Genomic DNA, 21,649 nt, shown 5'->3' with positions numbered 1-21,649 from the left:
AAATCTCATCTATTTCACTACGTTTTTCAGATTTTTAAAGATTTTTTAAATGAAACATCCATGTTCTTTCGGCAGATAAAAGCCGGTTTTACATAATGTTATCCCCTTGTTATCTCTTTTTTCTTGTAAGAGCAGAGCTTTTGCAGTATATCTTCACTAGTACCCTGGATTATTTGTTTGCCCTGAAAGCAAATGATGCATTTAACATTTCCGCGTTGTTTGCAATTAGCAAATGAAGTGGAAGGCAGTGGCCACTGTGGCTGAACAGGCAAAAAACAGAAACTCCAACTGCATCAAAAGCAACTTCAAAGAAAGAGGACACCACAATCTCTCCGTGGTGTTTGACTGACAGCGTAGGAGACTAAAAAGATGTGCCTAAGGTCATGGATTCAAAGGAATCACCAGTGACAGGAGCCTGTTTCATTTGGCACAGGGGTTTGTGCGGTGGGGTTCATCCAGTGGTCAGGATCCCCCCAGAAACACTTACATGTGTGGGCACGAGGGCAGCTGGGTAGGCCAGTTTGTGGTGTCTCCACATCCAGAAAGAGAAGAGAACGACGGCGGCCAGGCCAATGATGGGAACCAGGGAGTAGAGCAGAGTGCTGAAGATCGGGGGCTTCGGGGGAAATGGGTTGGAGGTGGCTGTGGGGAAACAGACACAGAATGAGGATAGCAAAGGAAAAATCATAATAACAATAACACTAATAATACTCATTCATTCACTTTCTGAACCCACTTTATCCTCACTAGGGTCACGGCGGTTGCTGGAGCCTACCCCAGCTACTTATGGGCGAAGGCAGGGTACACCCTGGACATGTTACCAGTTCATCACAGGGCTGACATATAGAGACAAACAATCACTCTCACATTCACACCCATGGGCAATTTAGATTAACCAATTAACCTATCAGTGCATGTCTTTGGATGGTGTGAGGAAGCCGGAGTACCCGGAGAGAACCCACGCAGACACGGGGAGAACATGCAAACTCCACACAGAAGGGTCCCACCCCCATCAACTAGTGTTGTTCTTGCTGTGAGGCACGAGTGCTATCCACTGCACTGCCGTGTCGTCCACTAATAATACTAATAATAATAATAATGGACTGACGTTATGTAGTATTATACATTCCCTCCACTGTCACACACTGGAGGTGGTGAACTACATCTGTAGACTGACAAAAGCATGGAGGCAAATCCACACCATCAGCCTCTCCAACCAAACTACATGTCCAACTCCATGGGTTTTACAGGTGAATCAATGTTATAGAAGATGATGGTGTTTCCACAGTAACTATAGAGCAGTGGTTCTTAACCTTGTTGGAGGTACTGAACCCCACCGGTTTCATATGCGCATTCACCGAACCCTTCTTTATTAAAAAATACAATATGATTTTTTTCAAATTCAAGACACCGGCATATGTTTTACTGGTGCACAAAATGAACCGTGCATTAACATCACTGTGCTCAAAGAACAAAACCAATACAGTGCATGAACTTACAACAAATTACATACCTTTTCACAAAGACATGACCTTTTTTAGTACAACCACACTGAAATGGTTTTAATTTGTAACCTTATGTGTTCCAATAATGAACTTATTGTATTTATGCTATTTATCATTTTTAACATTTTAACACACACCCATCACCTAATTTCCATCAGGCTACAATAATAATGAATATTTACTGCAAATCAGTGTGACTTCTGCTGTTGTGTATATGTACAGGGGTTGGACAAAATAATGGAAACACCTTCACCTCAAGATGATAATGCCCCAATCCATACAGCTAGAATTGTTAAAGAATGGCATGAAGAACATTCTAATGAAGTTGAGCATCTCATATGGCCGGCACAGTCCCCAGACCTCAACATTATTGAGCATTTATGGTCAGTTTTACAGATTCAAGTAAGACGTCGATTTCCACCGCCATCGTCTCTAAAAGAGTTGGAGGGTATTCTAACTGAAGAATGGCTTAAAATTCCTTTGGAAACAATTCACAAGTTGTATGAATCAATACCTTGGAGAACTGAGGCTGTAATTGCCGCAAAAGGCGGACCTACACCATATTAAATTATATTTTGTTGATTTTTTAAGGTGTTTCCATTATTTTGTCCAACCTCTGTATGTGTAGGCTGTCAGGTCAACCTGGTTTTCATTTCATCTCGCTCCGAACTTTCCGAACCACGCAGTTTTGACATAAAAAAAGATAATTGCATGTAGTGTATAAAAAAAAAAGTTCTCGTTATACTCCTTCAGTATTTTTGTGATCGTTGTTTTATTATGGCACTAGCTCGGCTTTAGCGTAATACGATTTCTCCATCTGCCACGGTGCATCGGTCGTCACACGATTGTAACTGACCAGTGTGGTGACCGAAAAATGTAAACAAATGCCACACATGGCTGCCTCCGTGGTTAACAGGAAGTAGCAAAAGTCATAACAACAGTGTGGAAAATACTCAAATAATTCATCGTCAGACGAGTGGAAGAGATTATAAACACTTCCGGATGTGTTGTAGTGCTATAAGCAACAACAATACACCGCGTATATTGGATGTCAATCAGAGAAAGAGTCTCCGAAGCCGTTTGTTTACACAGACCTAGCCCGACACACACACCCGACTAATGAGTCGAGTGTGTGTCTTGACCTCCGCCGAACCCCTGAGACTGACTCACCGAACCCCTAGGGTTCGATTGAACCCAGGTTAAGAACCACTGCTATAGAGCCTCTGAACATCCAAATGGGTCATATCTGATGACCATGAAAAGACGACAAACTGCATTTTACACCAATTATTTTCACGTATTGATAGAATTGTTGGATCAATAGGTATTAGAGAGTTTACATCAGTAGATGCTTATGGTTGTTAGTGACTCTTTAAGTCTTAAAGGGTCAATGGTCCCATGTTGTGCCAAGACAATCATCATGAACCTTTAAGATTTGGGGGGGGGGGGGGGGTTTCCTGCACTACATTAGGGGCAGTGGTAGTTTCTGCGTTTTAATTTGTTTTTAAGATACAGCAGTTCGTTTCGTATCAGTTAACAGTAGTCCTTTTTTCACTGCTAGATTAATGTTTAGTCTTCAGGTTTTATTCACTCTAGTAACTGTGACTTGAATCCAGTTATTTTGTGATAAATCTATTGCTTCAGCCACCAGTTATGACCGAGACTTGAGACCGAGTAAGTCAAAGTTTTGACTTTTTTACATTAAATAACTACCTTGATTGTTAACAGCATAATGCAACAGTTTAGATAATTTTTTTTTTTTGTTTTATGGAATGTCCTTTGCAGTGGACAGGGGTTTTTTTTGTTTTGTTTTTTTCTTTTTAAGTAAAGCTGTGACACTTGTCCACTACAGAGGACAAAACCCACTGCTGGATCTCAAGATGATATAAAAAGAAATGCAGCAGTAAGAGTAGTCGTTCTGATGGAAACTAGTGGAGGCCATCTCTCCGACTACCACCAAACACTCATTCACATCCATACACCAGTGTAAGTGGTGGGTGAAGCGTCTTGTCCAAGGACACTCCTCCTGACACACACCTCCTACCTCCTGAGCCACAGATGCTCCTTCAAAACTTATTTGTTTTGTAGTTATATGAAGTGTTACAGTGGAATACGAGCACTGTCAGGGAGAAAACCGGAAGGACAAAGGAAGCACGGAGCAGCCTGATTGGCCTGACATTGTGCTACATCATCTCTAAGTGCAGCACTAACCCTGCTTACTGCCACTGCGCTTAGGGATCATATCCACACACACATGCACACACGCATACGCGCACACACACACACATGCAGCGGGATTAGCAGATCCATCTCGTGACATAACGTAATCTGCCTGCCAAAAATAACAGAGCCCTGAACTGTGCCTGACCCCTGCAGGAGTCGCTGTGTGACGCCTGCTGGCTCAGCCCCGTCCACCCATCACAAGGTGTGACAGCCTGAGTCGGCGGCGCTGTCACAGAGCCGTCGCCGCGGACGCCCACCACCGCCGCCGCTGCTGCTGCCGCCATCCCCAGGGGTGGAGGCAGACAGGGCAGTGAGGGGAAGGGGCCGGTGGGGCTGCACCAGCTGCACCCATGGGGCCCTCAGGGTGTTTTGTCAGAGAAATGTTTGTCTGCACTGCAGACAAACAGTGGTTCCCACCCTTTTTTATCTGATTCACCCCCTGGAGCACAATCATATATCCTTAAGTACCTCTCTAATAGCCCATAAATTCTGATTTTAAGGATCAAATTAATGTTTTTTCATACAAGTAATTATATTAAAGTGTCTATCGCCGCAACTCTACTATAAATGATCCACAAAGTTTTGCAATTTTATTCTTCTGTTTATATTTTAAGGGTGACTCTGTAAGGTCTCTCCAAGAACTAAGTATGAAAAATAGCTTTTTGGATAACTGTGAGGCATTTACAGCTATATTTATGAATGTGCACTGTCACTATCAAATAAACCATTATCTATTAGAGCAAATAAACAGCAATCTATTACCATAGTCATTTTTAGCTCACTCTTTAAACAATCTAGTTGTTTTTAGCATTTATGTGTCAATTTCAGCATTTGAGAAACACATTATTTGTACTTCAAAAATCTATCAGTATACTCATTTTTGCTTGCTCATTGAAACATACAGTGCATTGCATTTAGCTAACCATTTTATTATTTATGTTAGCTTGCACATTGAGGAATCTATTAGCTGACACATAACATGTGTCTGTGACTTGCCAGCATGCTACATGAAACATACATTACCCTCGGGTGCCTAATTTATGATTTATGTTAGTGCCATAATATATAGTTAGTGACACATTTGAGCAATCGAGCACTTTAAACTTGCTAAATGAAAAGTTATACATCTACCTAATTATTTCAACTTTTGTTTCACATTCTGAACTGCAACAGGGTTTTCCCTACAACTATAAGAGTAAAGTTCAGCAGGCAGTGCATTTTGGGCTCCATTTAGGTCAGATTCATGCAACACTAATGTGGACAGCATCAAAATTAAACTGTTTCCCAGATTTAATGACAATATAGCTGGTCCCCTGTTCAATTCAGCACATTTTGTTTAAGCTTTTGGACGCTTTTCTAACTTTTTACACATATACAGTTGCGGAAAAAATGATTAGACCACCCTTGTTTTCTTCAGTTTCTTGTTCATTCTAATGTCTGGTACAACTAAAGGTGCATTTGTTTGGACAAATATAATGATAAGAACAAAAATAGCTCATAGTAGTTTAATTTCAGAGCTGATATCTATCCATTTTCCATGGTTTTCTTGATAATAACCAAAATCACTTCAGTTCTTCCATCAGTAGCTATGGCATTGTACTGACAAAAACAGTGCTTTTAGGCATTCCATGTTTTCTTTTCTGTCTGTTTTAGTCACATGATACACACAGGAGTTAGTACTTGATTGCATAACCATTGTTTTTGATGACTTTTGATGGTCCAATAATTTTTTCCACGACTGTATATTACAATAAAGTGATCCAATGTTATGCAAAACTTTATATTGTTTTACTATAGGCAATTTTCTCATGAAAGGACCTCAAGATTCCTTAAAGTTTTGCATAAAATACTATAACCCAAATAGCACTTAAGCAACATGTGGCATTAAAAGCTTTCACTTTAACAGTAACTGAATATTTAATTAAAAAAAAAATACAAGACATCCGTTCATAATCCAACTTGCTTGATTTTCTTTCTTAACGAATGCATACACACCATTCAGCATAGACCATTATAGAGCATGAATTTCACACTGTGCATTTATATAAAGCCCCTGTGCCTTAAAATATACCAGTAAGTGAAACTAGGCTTCATGCAGAGAGCACTATGTCAGGTTTAAACATTAATCACTCCCTCCAGGAAGATGTGATGCTGCAGACTGAGCAGAAGTTGGATGGATGGATGAACGGATGGTTGACTTCGGATTAATTGTTGCATTCGCAGATTTGGAACTTCCTGGAGGGACTGATGAATGTTACATAACAGCTCGTGTCTGTTTGTGTGCGTTTCGCGTCTCATGTTTTAATGGAAACAACCAACAAACGAAAAGTCTTCCTCTAGAATTCTATCAGTCAAACTACATCCAAAAACCAAATTCTGGACTGCTGTTGCATACATAACCAAACTGAACCAGAATGCACTAATAAAGGAAAATGGGCTGGGGCTTTAGCGGCAATAAAAATAAGGTGGAAACACTGGACGATGCAGGTAGAAGCCTCGAGGGTAAAAACGTACTGTAGGCGGTGGACTGGTGCGTCTGGCTCTGCGGGAGACCTTCAGGGGCATACAGGAATCTCTCATTGCACATGTTGCCTTCGCAGCAGCAGAAGAAGACGTCAGGGCTCTCCTTCTTCTCCACACACTCGTTACTGCAAAAGAGAAGGGGGTGGAAATTAAAAACGCAAAAGCACACACTGGAAAAAATCTAAATCTTACCAAGTGTATTTTTCTCATTTCTAGTCAAAATATGTCATCCCACTTAAAATAAGACATGATATCATTATGCATATGTAATCACTAACTGTTTTTGTCTTGTCTGGCTTGTCCCATTGTCTTGTCTTATGTCTGATTTGTCTCGTCCTGTCTCTGTACATTTTGGGCTATAAGACCCCTCCCTCTACTGTATGTATATGTATACAAGCAAGGAATGGATGAACATATCAATATGAAGTTGGAGATTGTTACTTAAACAAGAGCTGTAATTAAAAATAATTTGTCCTCCAAAGAGGAGGGGTGGTGGCGGGTTTAGGAAAATAAATAAATAAATAAAATAAGACATGATCTAAAGAGTAACTTTTCAGTGAGATGTAAGAACTTATTTTTTTAGACAAAAGATCTTGAAAATCTTATTTCAAGAAATCTTACCAAGATAATTTTCACTTGTTCCGTTGGCAGATTTTTTTTGCTTGAATTAAGCAAAAAAAAATCTTGAATTAAGCAAAAAATCTGCTAATGGAACAAGTGAAAATTGTCTTGGTAAGATTTCTTGAAATAAGATTCTCAAGATCTATCATCTAAAAATAAGTTCTTATATCTCGCTGAAAAGTTACTCTTTAGGTGATTATGCCTTATTTTAAGCGTGATGAGATATTTGGACTTGAAATGAGAAAAATACACTTGGCAAGATTTAGATTTTTTTTACAATAAACGGTGATAAATCACTTAAGAAAGGTTCAATACAGAGAAAATCCATTTGGGAATGGCCACAAAAGTAGCATCGGGTCTTTATGGATTAAATAAAATGAAACAAAGTGAATGAAATAAGCTCTAAATAACAAAATCTTTTTCATCATATTGTGCCTTTTATGTCTTTTTCAACTTGTTGCTGGTTATGCTGTTTTTGTTTTATTGTTTCTTTTATGGTGATCATTACCTCCGCCAAGAGGTATTGTGATCACTTTGCTTTGTGTGTTTGATTGTTAGCAAGATAACGCAAAAAGTTATGGACGGATTTTCAGGAAATTTTCAGGAAATGTTGATACTGGCACAAGGAACAAATGGTTAAACTTTGGTGGTGATCGGGTGGGTGGGGGGGCAGATCTGTCTTGGCGGAGGTCTGTGCTCTCCGAGTGCTTTTCTTGTTGTTGTGAAGCTGCATAATGATGCACAGGACAAAATAATAAAAAGTAAAAGTCATTCTCTTCAAATACATAACAATGGATTAGCCGATAGCAGAAGTTTAATTCGTTTAAACCAAATTGTGATTAGAAAACAGCAAAGGTACGACAAAATTCATGACAATGGCTTCATGATGCTTTATTTTTGCTCTTCTTTTTCTCATTCAATGAGTTTTACCAGCAGAGAAGTAATACTTGCACTGCTGGATCTCTTTAGTGTTAGCTTAGCGCTGTAAAGTTTGTCTCATTGGTCTGTTGTTTTATTAAATTATTCATGACATACACTTCGATATTTGTACATTTAAGTGCTTGTTGTCTGGGTTGTGTTCTGTTGTCTGACACTCAGTTTTGTTGAGTTTTCAGCTGACGTGCTTCTAGTCACGTGGATGTATATATTGCTACTAGTGTCGCATAGCGTTGCCGTGGTAACACAGACGTAACTGTGGCTGCCGGGGGCAACTGGGTTTAAGAGGCTGTAACTAAAGAAATGAGCCTGTTGTGAAAATTCAAGAAGGTACAGATGTTTGTGTAAAACGTGCGGGGTAGAGGTTAAAAAAAAAAAAAAAAAAAAAAAAAAAAAACTTGCCAGAAAGTAGATACTCGAGTAAAGTATGGATACTGAAAACTCTGCAGAAGTACATACATTAAAGTATTTCTAAAAAGCACACACAAACACACATGAACCATATCCAGAGCTCCAGGCAGACACACAAACTTGCATAAGAACACAAGCAAAAAAACATAAAAAAAACATGCACTCATCTCCTTCCTCTCCATTCCCTCGCCGTCGCTGAAGACATGAAAGAAAAACATTTATAAAATAACTCCTACACACGCTAATATACACACACACATGCAAACACATGAGCAGAAACAATCACAAACACACACACTCGCTCTCTCTTTCACACTCACACAGTCATCAGATAAAAGCCAAAGGAAGTGGCAGCCGCCCTCGACTTGCTCTGGCCTCTCTGGGGAGGCGAGGCGGCGCCGTCTGAGCAGAGGTACCCAAACTGTGCGGGCTGAAGAATCTGCAGCAACTTTATCGCTCAGGAATCAAAGGAAAACAAGCCCAACCGGCTCGAACCAGCATCTCATGCCAGGTTGATGCTCCAGCAAAGGAACAAACTAGAATAATACCGTCTATTAATATCTGCCTACTGTTCTGTTCTGTTCTTTGGATGCACGGACACATACATTAAGGCTGAATCCACTCTTTAGAGGCAGCTCAGACAAAGACTTCATCGGAGGTAATTAGAAGCAGAGCATTGTGTGAGACATTCAGATGAAGAAGCACGCTGAGGGCATTTAAAATCAAAGTCAAATTGTAGAAAATGTGTCCTGTTCTTCAGATCTGTGTGGCTGCTTTCTGTTCAGTGTACTATAGTTATAAAAATGCTCCTTTTCTGTACGGGGGAAGGGATGAATACGTTTGTGGGGCACCGACATTTTTATATCACTAGATTAGATTTTTTGGTGGCATTTTATATGAATATGTGCAGTGTTGGGAGTAATGCATGACAAAAGTAATGCATTACAGTAATGGATTACTTTTTGCTGATCTAAAGATCGGTATCGGCTGCCAATCTGGCATTTTTTAGAAGATCGTATCGGATTTAATTGTGAGACCCGGCCCGGGTCTGGGGGGGGGGGGGGGGGGCACAAAGAAATGTCCTGCCCCCTCAAATTAAAGTTTACGAAGGTAGGGAAAAGGAAAATTAGCTGCACAACAGCGGGAGACCTAAAGGAATTAGTAAAGCGTCTATAAGTTTCACTTTATGGTCCGATAGTGATGCGCAAGTTGGCTTTTTTTCAGTCTGCGGGGCTGTTGTGGAATTATTTGACCCGACTCACAAATAAACTGACTGACCCGTGAGTAACCCGCTGATGTGCTCATACCTAACATACAGCACGGAATGCACCCCCATGTAATACGTGGACGGACCTGTCCACAGACGCGCTACAGCAGTGGCAAACATACGGCCCATGGGCCAAAACCCCGCAAAATGTAAAAATGATCCTGAAGTTATTAAGAGTCAAAGGTTTCATACTTGTTTTACTTCAGGTTCCACATTCAGCCCAATTGTAATCTCCAGTAAAATAATAGCATAATAATGTGTAAAAAATGACTCCAAATTTAAATCAAAATTTCACTGTAAAAAGTTAGTATTGGATCGGTATCGGCAAAACTAATCCTAAAAAAAATAGGATAGGAAGCAAAAAAATCCAGATTGGGACATCACTAAATGCAAGTAGGGTAAAGCATTACAAATCAATTTTCAGTAATATTTTACTCGGTACAAGTTCAATAGTGCTTGCATTACAACCCACTTTTTGCCCATAATTTAATTGCTGCTTGGGTAATCTGTGATGTATTATAGTTTGGAAGTAATTTGCACAACACTGAACATGTGCAGACACATGAAGAACTCAACTAAATATGTTCTAAGCTGACAGTAGCAGATAAAATCTAAAAAAAAGTTTAAAAATTCAACTGTTAAAAGTGCATGTAGTAGGAGTCACCTTTAGCTTTGTTGTTTTTTTCTGGGTCAAAATGGTCATGCATGTTTATTTCTCAGTTCTCTGTTATTCACATACAAGGAAATACAGGAAATATGTGCCCGGCCTTAAAACACACCCAAAAAAACTGAACTAAAAGTGTTGTAAAGGTTAAAGTGACTATTTAGTTTGACCTCCGACCCCATGACAAGAAGCAGCACAAATAATTAGAAACATCTGACATGTGTTGAATGAAATCTGGGATAAAACATCAGAAAATTAATGCAATAAATGTCATAATGTCTGAACAAAAGGGTCAAAGGTATGTTAAGTGTAGATGGTCACAAATAAGTAAATAAATCAGCCGCTTTGGTTTATAGAAGATGTTGAATGAATGATGATTGTTTTGGTTTTTTTTGTTCAGTTTGCTGATTTTTTCATTCTTTTTTGTTCACTGTGTCGACTACTTTGTTTTGCTGATTTTTTTTAATTTTATTTTGGTGATTATTTCATTCATTTTCTTGATTGTTTTGTTCAATTTGTTGATTATTTTTGTTCGTTTTGTTAATATAATAGTGATTTTAACCTTTACAACACGTTTAGTTCAGTTTTTTGTGCGTCTTTTAAGGCTGTGCACATATTTTCTGTATTTTCTTGCTGTATATGAATAAAAGAGACAGAAAAACAAATATATATCATCATTTCAATACTGTAAAAACCACAAAGATAAAGGTAGCTCCTTTTAACAGTTGAGCAGTTTAACCCTTCCATCTGCTTACTGTGTAAAACATACCTGCTGTGTTTTTAGGGCTTTCAGGATCTACTTTTTTATTCACCACAGAGGTAGTGATCTGAATATGTGGCAGCTTGAGCTGTTGGCTTTCACTAAGTCATATGTTCAACACAATTTAACTCTAAAATTATGACAGGAAGGTCAATGGCGTGTGTTTGTGTTCACATCCTCTCTTATTGAGTATTTAATATTGATAAGTTTTGAACAATAAATTTAAAAACCCTAACTGTGATTGGTCAGATATCTCTACATCATAATATTACACGATAATGTGGATGGTAGCGTTCATAAAGTACAAATCCGCTCTTATTATTCATAGACGAGATCTTTAGTACATTTTTAGTGGGTCTCCAGATCAAACGTTACACAAGTGCAAATTCTAAAGTTCCAATGATCTTCGTACCTGTCGTAGCAGTTGACGTCGTCCAGCCAGCAGCCCTGCTTCACCACCTCCACGGTGCCAGAGACGTTCTTCCACGTGGCGAAGCAGTGCCGCCGCTTGTCTTTCTCGCCGTAGCAGGGCTCGATGCCGCTGCGGTTGGTGCGCTCCTTCTCCCAGCTGGAGTTGTAGTAGACGCACTCCTGCGTCTCGGAGCGTCCCAGGATGGCACCTGAGGCGAGGAGGAAGAGGAGGAGGAGAACATGAACAGGGAGCTTCTACAACTTGGTACAACTTAGTGGCTAAAAGGTGCATTTTATAATTAGATAAATTATTGGAGATAAGAGGCTTCATATTTCTAAATAATGGGTAATTATCACGAAACACCAACTGAGCTTATTAAAATAAGAACTCAGGATATCAAAACAACAACTTCACATGACAAAACAATGGTTTAGCATCTGATAACAACAACATAGTATCTAAAACCAACATAGTATCACAAAAACAACTTAGCATCTCAAAACAACATAGTACCTCCAAACGACAACATAGCATCTTAAAACAACATAGCATCTCAAAACAACAACATAGTATCGAAAAACAACAACATAGCATCAAAAAACAACAACTTAGTATCTCAAAACAACTTATTTCATAACAACAACATAGTATCGAAAAACAACAATTAACATCTCAAAATAACTTAGCATCTCAAAACAACTTCGCATCTCAAAACAACAACCTGACATTTCAAAACAACAACATAGTATCTCAAAACAACAACAACAAAATTTTCAGATGGTATTTTAAAAATCATTAAGAAACTATGTCATTGTTTTGATATAAAGGATCCGCTTTTTTTATTTAAACAGTGGTTGAGATAGGCCTTCATATGAGTGTCTCCCACCAGAGATTGAAAGGAAGTGTGATACCTCACTCTTTAGCCACTCCCATCATCATCTCCAGGAAATACTATGCATTTCTAGATACTTGCCCAACATGTTAATTCATATACTTGAGTGTCAATAAAAATTTTGTGGGTTTACAGTCCACTGACACAGTGAATTGCAAGTTATTTCCTGCTGTCACTATCACAAAACATCATTCACTTTTGTACCAATAACTGGTGGAAGGACATTTTTTTTATAGTGATAGAGTACAAAATAGGTATAGTGAAGCTGTAAAACATCTGTGATAATAAAATTTATTCCTGCTTTGGAGTCTACACACCCATGAAAAATGAAAGCTTTTTTTAAGATGAACAATAAAAACCAGCTAGCCGCGACTGGCAAAAATAAGCTTGTATAAGACCACGTGTGCACAGAACATAAAATTTTCTCCCTGCTGCCGAAATAAAAAAAAGAGAACTCTTCTTTTTCCTGTGGGTGAACACAGGCAAACCGATATCCAGGGAAAATGACTGCATGACAGCTTGTCAGTTTAGTGTTGCTGCTGCTGCCTCTCATCACCTGTCAGACGCAGAGTCCAGATTAGACTGTTGACAGGGCCGAGGAGAGCCCGCCTCTGCTCGCTCCGCTTCCCTGGAAACACTGGGGAAGTAACGATCATTTACTGTGGGCAACAAGTGGGTTTCAAGGCGCCACCTCTGATCTTTTCATGGTCCGAGTAATAATCAGGTCTTTTAGAAGCAGGGTTTTTAACAAATACATGTTGGAATTTGTTAGTCTTCTTGTTTAATGACGTCAAATGTGTTACATATCACAGGGGTTCCCAAACTCTTCCATGCCAAGACCCCCCAAACACCATTAGCTTCTGGCCAGGGCCCCCATTTGTAAATCCATCGACAATACTACGAAATATGTCAAGAAATATTAACTTTTAGAATGTGTTTTCTTACTTTTATGCATTATACAATAATTGTTAAATTTGTTTAGCGTAAGAATATTATTAACTATCATTTTTCCACACCGTATATTCATAATAATCCTTGAAAATTAGCATCTATTTTTTTATATTTTGTTTTGCTTTTTTCCCCCTTATCTTTTCTCCAATTTTCTGAGGGTATTGTAGCCGCGACACCCACTTTAAAAACCACTGACATATCATTTCCATATTTTGATACTGAAGCCTCTACAGTCTGGTTGTATTTGACCGATAAAGACGACACTACAGTTATTTGCAACAGCTGCAGAGCTTATATTAAGGCAGAAGGTTACATACCTCCATCATGCACAAACAATTAACCACAATATCCAATTCAACAGCACCAGCAGAACATCTCTGATTGGCTGCTTAGCGAAGGGGGCGGTGACTCTGGAAGGCGTCCTCTGTCACAGCCGCTAACATTAAACTCCTCCAAGTTCTATCCATATTATTAATGTTTGCGTCATTTAACTGTACCAACCTGCTTTACTATTGTATATGAATAATCTCCATGACGACCAAGCTCAGAGGTTTAGCAGGTCAATGCAAACAAAGCCTTTAGTACTATTGTTTATTATTTTAATCCAATTAGACTCGATAGGGAATAGAATCAATAAGTAATGGAACCGGAATCGCTAAATTCTCATCAATTTCCATCCCTAATCATATTTCTTTGATCTTTCTGACTTTTCTTTTTTGTTTGTAATATTTCAAATTGCTGTGTAATGTAATATAAAGAGCAGTATAAATAAATAGTCATGTTCCCTTTTATAAGATGATCATCCTGTGTTGGTGAAAGCACACATCAGAGCAGAAGTATTCCGTCTGTCCCAGCCTCGTCTCCAGCACAGTAACTTCCAGAAATTAGGGCTTATCTTGCATAATGGAGGTTAACTGCAGGAAGATCATGCATTTTTCAATAAAATGGCTACTTAAGTAAAAAAGACAGTTAATTCTGACCCTGCGGGCCCCCTCAGCATTAACAGCTGCATATGGAGGAGCGAGAGGAAGGCGGCTACTCCACCGGCAGTCGAGGTCACCCTGCCTCCTAGCAGCGCTGACGGCATTTTCTCCTGTCAAGTTCGTTTCCACTGAAGCCCTGAACTATTTCACAGCAACAGGTGCGACCGGGAAACTGTTGCCTGCGTGACTGAGAGCAAATGGCTGAAGCAGAGAAAGAAAGGATGAAAAAAAAAAAAACAAAAAAAAAAAACAACAGTCCAGGCTGATGAGAGAGTGGTGCTGGAACAGGCTCGCAGTTGTTGAAAACACAAAAATATGAAAGAAAATTTATCTCGACAAAGCCCCAGGAAACCTTAATACAGAAGACCTTCTTAACTATACAACTTAGGATCTCATGTGAAAGTAGTTTTGAACTTAGTCTGGTAACTAGAGACGTCAATGGCCGCAAAGTACATACCCAAATCATAAAACTCATAAATCTATACACTGCATTACTGCATAGGAGGGTAAATGAACTGTAAACACTGCAATTAGAGACATACTGTATATTCATGTTCCTATTATTTCATTATACAGATACAACACCATTAACAAGCAGCGATGTGAATAATTTACTGAATTTAAACATTGGTGGAAACTTTCGATACAAGCACAGTTCAACAAAAAATATAAATATGCAAGTCTTCCTTTTGCTGCAGGGCTTGATACTTATTTTTGTCTTAAGGCAAAAAGTTGTCTGACAGGACTGAAGAATTCTGCTACTAACAAAAAAAATCTGCCTTCCTATTGATCCACTTTCAATCCCACCGTACCCGTTTTCCCTTGACGCACATTTACAATGATTTTGAACATAACCACTGTAAAAGGATCAAAAAAATAATGTTCTTTTTATCTCATGGCTCAGTTCTTGCGAACACCATGTCATTTCATTCAGCCTCTTCTTTTTCACAAATCATATAAACACTGGTATTCCAAAAATAGAGACCAATTACAATTAAGCTACACACAAAAATTGACTAATTAGCATTTTATTCACTTGATTTATATATATATATATATATATATATATATATATATATTATCTTATTCATAATGGCTGTGTGCACTTTACTTTGAGCACCTTACAGAGCACAAAACTAAATTTCGTTGCACTGTACAATGGTATTTTGCAATGACAATAAAGTCTATTCTATTTTACTTTATTAGACTATAGTTGAAATTAGCTAACTAGGCTAGATTTTGGACCATGCCCTCCTTTTTAGCCCTTGTAATACTGCAGCTACAAAACTAGCTAATGCCACTAGCTACTATACTCACACAAGATATGGTTATAAAAACACCCCTGTTAGAACCGGTGTTTGTTTTGCTCATTCTGAATTTTTCAGTTAAGCGGATATTCACTCTAGCTAATTAACTATAACTAGCAGATGATGGTAATACACCTTAGCACTGGATTACAGCTACAATGACACACAAACTGAAAAGAAAGGTGTGTCTGTTCTCTCGAAACATGGTGGTACAACAGGAAAGATCTGCTCCCTTTTAAATATCAACAGCTTCTTTCATTCTAAGGTGACATAAACAACCATTCTCATTTTCAAGTGATTATATGCTAATGAAAACATTATGATTAGTACATTCCATTTCTGCTTCCCTCCTCATGAATTTTTTTTTCACACGCTAAACATTTAATGAGACACTCTTCTTTGAAATAACATATTCCAACTATTTCGAGCCAAATTCCAGAAGCTTTAAGAAAAAAAGAGGTTGAACATGCACAAACGTGCTTGCAGGCATGGAATTACACAAACCTACACACTCTTAAATCTTGTATACTGGCACAAACCCACGTTTAAGATGACATCATTTCAGGGGTTTCATGTGGTTTTGATTTCACTCCCTGCTGTTCCACAGACTGGCAAAGCATTTATTGTAAACCGCTCACTTCAGAATTTTCAATTGCATAAACAATGTTTAAGGAATACAAGACGTATATCCACGGGCTGGCGAGAGCTGCTAAAACCTGGTTTGTGCACAAGAAAAAAAACGGCCTTTGTGTTCTCTATTAAACGCTACTGCCAAGATGCCCTTAAGCAAGACGCTGAAATCTGCAGAGAGAAAGAGGTAAGAAGCGGGGTTATAATAAAAAAGGTGGCCTTTAGGTCACAGCTATGAAATCTATGTATGGAACAAAAAAGAAAGAGCCTCCAGAAGATAACTCTTTATATTGCATTGAACATAAGCACTTGGTATGAGTTTCAAGATATCCCATCATGCCTTTAGGATGTTGCTTGCTTCCACTTTCAATCCACATCTGGAGGTTTAGAAAAATAACAATATTTTGCTGTGAGTGCTGATAGATGATAGCTTAAAAAAACTGTTCACCTTAAGGCAACGAAAGAAAATGCTAGCAGATTAGCTGTTTTCCTCAGAAGACCCTGTCCTCAGATAACCTGTGCTATTTCCATACCATGATGTAGAATATGAATTTGTCTAAAAATAAGGCCCAAACTCCCTGGCTGATGAGTCTCCACTCCATCAGGCGCTTTAGCAGTTTAAGTGTCCGTTGCATGGCGCCTGGTTTCCATTCTTCCTATTCTTCCTGGATGGGGATGAATGCATCGTTCCCTTCAGTGGCCCTCGGGGGAGTTGGAGGCGCTAATGATGGAGAGGTATGCGGACGGAAAGTGGAAGGTTAGCTCATTAGCCACTTCTGGTGTAACAGCATTAGCCATGCTAGCGCTGATCCCCGTGGACGTTACACGGAGGTGCTTGGCATACGCATTTCCATTTTATTCTGAGTGATTTACAATGAATGCGGGAGAAGCCACTTCGTCCTGGAGCAACTTCATTACAGGCAGTAATAATGAGTGTGCAGTCTGCGGAAAACATGTGAAGCAAAAACTATATCTGTGTGTCGATAGATGTAAAAATAGAACAAACTAGATGCAAACACTGCCCCTGTATTTACAAATACTGACTTATTTCATTATTTTTTGGTCACTACAGTCATTACTGCAAGATGGTATGGTATTAAGCACATATTTAGTATGAGTCACCACTAAACCAAAAGGCCCTATTTGATTTGATTCACTTATTTTATTAACAACAAAATATGCAGTGCAGCTGTTATTTCACTGCTCAGGTGCAATTTCTGTCCTTTAAAAGGGAAACCAGAGTTGTTGTTTTTTCCTCTGTGGCACCAAAGCAGGTTTTACAGTTAAAACAGCCTTACTAAACTTGACGTAATATTAGCATACATACAGAAACAAGCTGACATAAAAGTATTAAAACTATGAGCAATCCCATTTTATCCCATAATGCAACACTCTCTGTTTACAAGTAATGACATCAAAGGCTCAAAGTAGAGAGTCTTGATGAAATGTGCAACCTGGAAGAGCAGTGCTCGAGCTAGAGCTTGCAAACTAGCAAGGTATTAAGTAATGTTATTCTGGTATTAGCTTGTGTCTGAGTTGGATGTCCTTTAAAGTAATTATCAGGTTAAATAAACTGCACACGTATTGTTAGAATTTCTGTGGCAGCAAAACAGGTGGTAGAGTTAATGAGAACCATAAAATCAATCAGATGCATCCAGTGTCAAAACAACCTTGATCTTCAGCCACAAAAATCCCCTCATTTCATCCTTGATTTCATCCTTACATTTTGCTACACCTTGTCAAAACAATTCTATGATATTGCATTTTAAACACAAAGGGGAACCAATGGACAGACACACCTAATTATATCTAATGTTTCTATATAAAGCTCTTGTCCAATATTATTTTTTGTTTATTTGAACTAAACATCTTTGAAAATTATCAGGTTACATAAACCACACTCGTAATGTACCGATTTGAATGAGAAAAAAAACAGTTGTATGCTTTGTTTATGCTAATGAGAGAAGTTTCATTTAATTTAATTTTAGCATGTTAGCTAGTTAGCCGTAGTGCTTAATTTTGTACATTTCAGCCTTTAAACTGACTTGACTTTGCAAGGCTAAAACCTAACTCAGTGGCTAACAAAATATACAGTGAGAAGACATTCTAGTATATTCTATACATATGCATTCAGTCTTTTAAATAGTATCGCTTTGCTTTGTTGAGTTCAACCCTAAGTCAGTGTATGAGAGCCTTGTTCCTGGGTTTAAAAGTTTGGAAATAAATAATGGTTGTTGCACAGTCGCGGAAGAAATTACCAGACCACCCTTGTTTTCTTCAATTTCTTGTTCATTTTAATGCCTGGTACAACTAAAGGTACATTTGTTTGGACAAATATAATGATAGCAACAAAAATAGCTCGTAAGAGTTTAATTTAAGAGCTGATATCTATCCATTTTCCATGTTTTCTTGATAATAACCAAAATCACTTCAGTTCTTACATCAATATCTATGGCATTGTAGTGCCAAAAACAGTGCTTTTAGGCATTCCATGTTTTCTTTTCTGTCTGTTTTACTCACATGATACACACAGGAGTTTGTACTTCATTGCCTAACCATTGTTTCTGTTAACTTTTGACTGTCTAATAAATTTTTCCGTGACTGTATTTAGATGGTGTTAGCAAGTTAGTTAGCAGCACTTGCCACATTTTATTGTGTACACCAAAGGCAAGAATAAAGCACTGTTCATTAAAATAACATACATGTCACTGATGTGTACTGATGAACACAAGCCCTACTACTACAGGAGTTATGTGAAATATTTTGTCATCTTTTTCTTATATACCCAAGTTTTTTAGTGGTGCTAAATGCCTCCGCGCTAAAGTCTAACTACCTAGCTCCCTTTGTCTCATAACTCTCACATCCCCATTATATTCACTAGAGGGCAATTAGAGTTCTTTAGAGTGTATACCTTGTAAGTGGTCACTCAGACATGTTGAACCTCATATAAACTGACAATATACTGATGCATCTCCACACAGTCTCAAGCAAAACACAAGACAAAAACCTCATTGCTTTTGTTTGTCAGCCAAGGCAGGCTGCAACACTTCAGGAGCTCCATTGATAACACCTCCACTCAGGTATTATTCGTCAGTACGAAGGAGCCCAGAACCATGTGAACTGCAAACACAGCGCTCCGTTGTGAATACAGCCGCTAAGAGCGCAAATCAATCACTCCTCTGAAATGAGGTGACAATGCACGGCGGCTGCCTATAGAGCTGAGGGCCAAAGGTGGACGAGAGCTGCCCGGCACTATGGCGGATATGAAGGATATAAAGCAGAGAAATCAATCATCTGACTAAGTCGCAGCTCGGAGTTTACTAAAGCGGATAAAGTCACTGAGTGCAGAGCCTACACGGGCGATTGTGCAAGGACATACAATAGGGCTTCCACCCACAAGCACACACCGAGGCAATAAAGAGAGAAGCCTCTTTGTCTCTGAAAAGATATTTCATGCATGGAAATGTCAGCCATGAGTGGAAGAGGCTCACGCTGTTTGCTGTTCACAAGTAACATATAGTCAAATCATTGTGTGAGGGTTAAAAGAAAAGAAGAAAAAACACAGCAGAATTTTAAGAAAAATATTAATTTACTATTATCTTTAACTGATAAATTGTCTGATCCCCTGCTGGAAGGTCAGTCAGTGGTAAATAGGCAAGACAAACAGCTATTTAAATGTCATACACAGTTCATGTAGTCTGAAAGACCTCTGCGAAGAAATCCAACAATCAACTCAAGACTCTTTGTGCTGCTTCATTCATCACCCCATGCAAAAAGAAAGCCCACTTCGTCATTCGTGTCAAAATGAATATTTGCTTCTCCTAATGGAAGGACAATCCGTCAAATGGATGCAGCACCTTAGTGAACGCATCGGCCCCCACCACACACAATTTCCATTCTTTCCCTGAAAAGAAATGACCACATAAAATTTTATAGCTGCTTCTTTTCTATCTTCCAGTCGTACAAGAGATTTATCAAGGTTAACCGCGACCTACTTTAGCTGCGGACATTTCAGCCATGCCTCCCCCTGCAAAACGTCTAAACACCCGACCCACTTCTCAATCCACTGGGGCTTTTTTTTTCCTTTTTCCTGAAAAAACGCTTCAAATCCCCACTCCTACCCCTCTTTAGCTGCCTGGTGGCTCTGAAAATTCACTCTGGCATTTAAATTTTACATTTCAGGCATTTAGTTAGAGTGATTAAGCCTCCACATCCTGTAGCTTAAAAACGTGAACATGAAATTAATTGTCAGGGTGCGAAAGATGAACAATCGGGTGCAGAAGTAGAGGCGGTGAGTCAAAGACGAGTGTGTGATATGAAGATGGAAAAGATGTTGAACCTGGCAAAGATGCTGTGACTCAAGGAGATTACTGATTATCTACTGCTGCATCTGAAAATTCAATCTTTTGTCTGGCAGCTAAGAGGTCACATTAGGTTGAGGTAACACAGAGAATCAGAGTAAAAGCATACGACACACAAACTGAGACAGATACCAACCTGTAGCTCATTAAAACTGACTATAACTATGTGTAAGGTGTCCACCTGGTTTTACAGATAAAATGTCAAAACTTTAGAAGGACTGATTATATGACTTCCATCATCAGCCTGGCATTTCATTAGACCAGGTGTGTCAAACCTACGGCCCGTGGGCCAAAAACTGGTCTGCCAAAGGGTCCAATCCAACCCGTGGGATGAATATTTTAAATGCAAAAATTACACAAAAAAATCATAGACAATCAAGGATGTTTAACTCATTTTAGCTCAGTGGCCACATACAAACCAATCTGTTTGAATGTGGGTTTGATCAGTAAAATAACAGCATAGTAACCTATAAATAATGGCAACTCCAAATTTTTCTTATTGTTTTAGTGTAAAAAAAAAAAAAAGTTAAATTACACGAAAATGTTTCCATTTACAAGTTATCCTTTCACACAAAATATAAATAACCTAAACCTGAAATGTCTTGAGCAAAATAAATGCAATTATAACAATATTTCACGTTACTAAATGTTTTGTGCATTTGTAGATCCACTGTGATCTGCAAGTTGAAATGTGCATGTGTACATGATAAACTGAAGCATAATGTTGTTAAAATTGCACTTATTTTTTAAAAGAAATTTCAGGTGGTTCACATTCACATTTTTTTTAAAGACAGTTTGTAGATGTAAACTTTTTCATTATGTAATTGTCCTTCTGTCACACTCAAACACTTTGCAGTTGATAGCATTTATAGGTTATTTTTTTGTTATTTTTCTGGTCTGGCCCACTTGACATCAAATTGCCCTGTATGTGGGCCCTGAACTAAGATGAGTTCGACACCACCTGCATTAGAGAATCTTGAGCTTTGACTACAGCACACATCTGCATCATTTTGATAAGTTTATGCAATGTCACAGCATTTTAGACTTGACCAACTGGATCAACCCCAGATGCTAACACTGCCCCCAGTGGCTTGTACTATATACACTAGGCATGATGGGTAATCACTATCAGATCCGCACTGTTGCAGCTGAAACATATTAACCATTGCAGTGACTACCAAAAGAAAGATCTGAAATATTTAC

The 21,649-nt window shown here is 38.6% G+C and overlaps 1 protein-coding gene across 2 annotated transcripts in view; it reads right to left on the bottom strand.

Moving 5' to 3' along the window:
* The window catches only part of LOC115434131 (activin receptor type-2A), an 89,727-nt gene that overhangs the window by 42,144 nt on the left and 25,934 nt on the right, over positions 1-21,649 (bottom strand). For both annotated transcript variants that reach the window (XM_030155875.1, XM_030155883.1), the window contains exons 2-4: positions 11,323-11,530; positions 6,243-6,376; positions 488-642 (exon numbers count right to left, since the gene is read on the bottom strand). In XM_030155875.1, the coding sequence (XP_030011735.1) occupies positions 488-642; positions 6,243-6,376; positions 11,323-11,530 (497 nt within the window). The remainder of the gene's footprint in view (positions 1-487; positions 643-6,242; positions 6,377-11,322; positions 11,531-21,649) is intronic.

Source organism: Sphaeramia orbicularis, chromosome 2 (genome assembly GCF_902148855.1).
Source record: "Sphaeramia orbicularis chromosome 2, fSphaOr1.1, whole genome shotgun sequence".
NCBI classification, from domain to species: domain Eukaryota; kingdom Metazoa; phylum Chordata; class Actinopteri; order Kurtiformes; family Apogonidae; genus Sphaeramia; species Sphaeramia orbicularis.
Note: the sequence above shows the minus strand (reverse complement) of the source record. Positions and strands in the feature narration are given on the sequence as shown.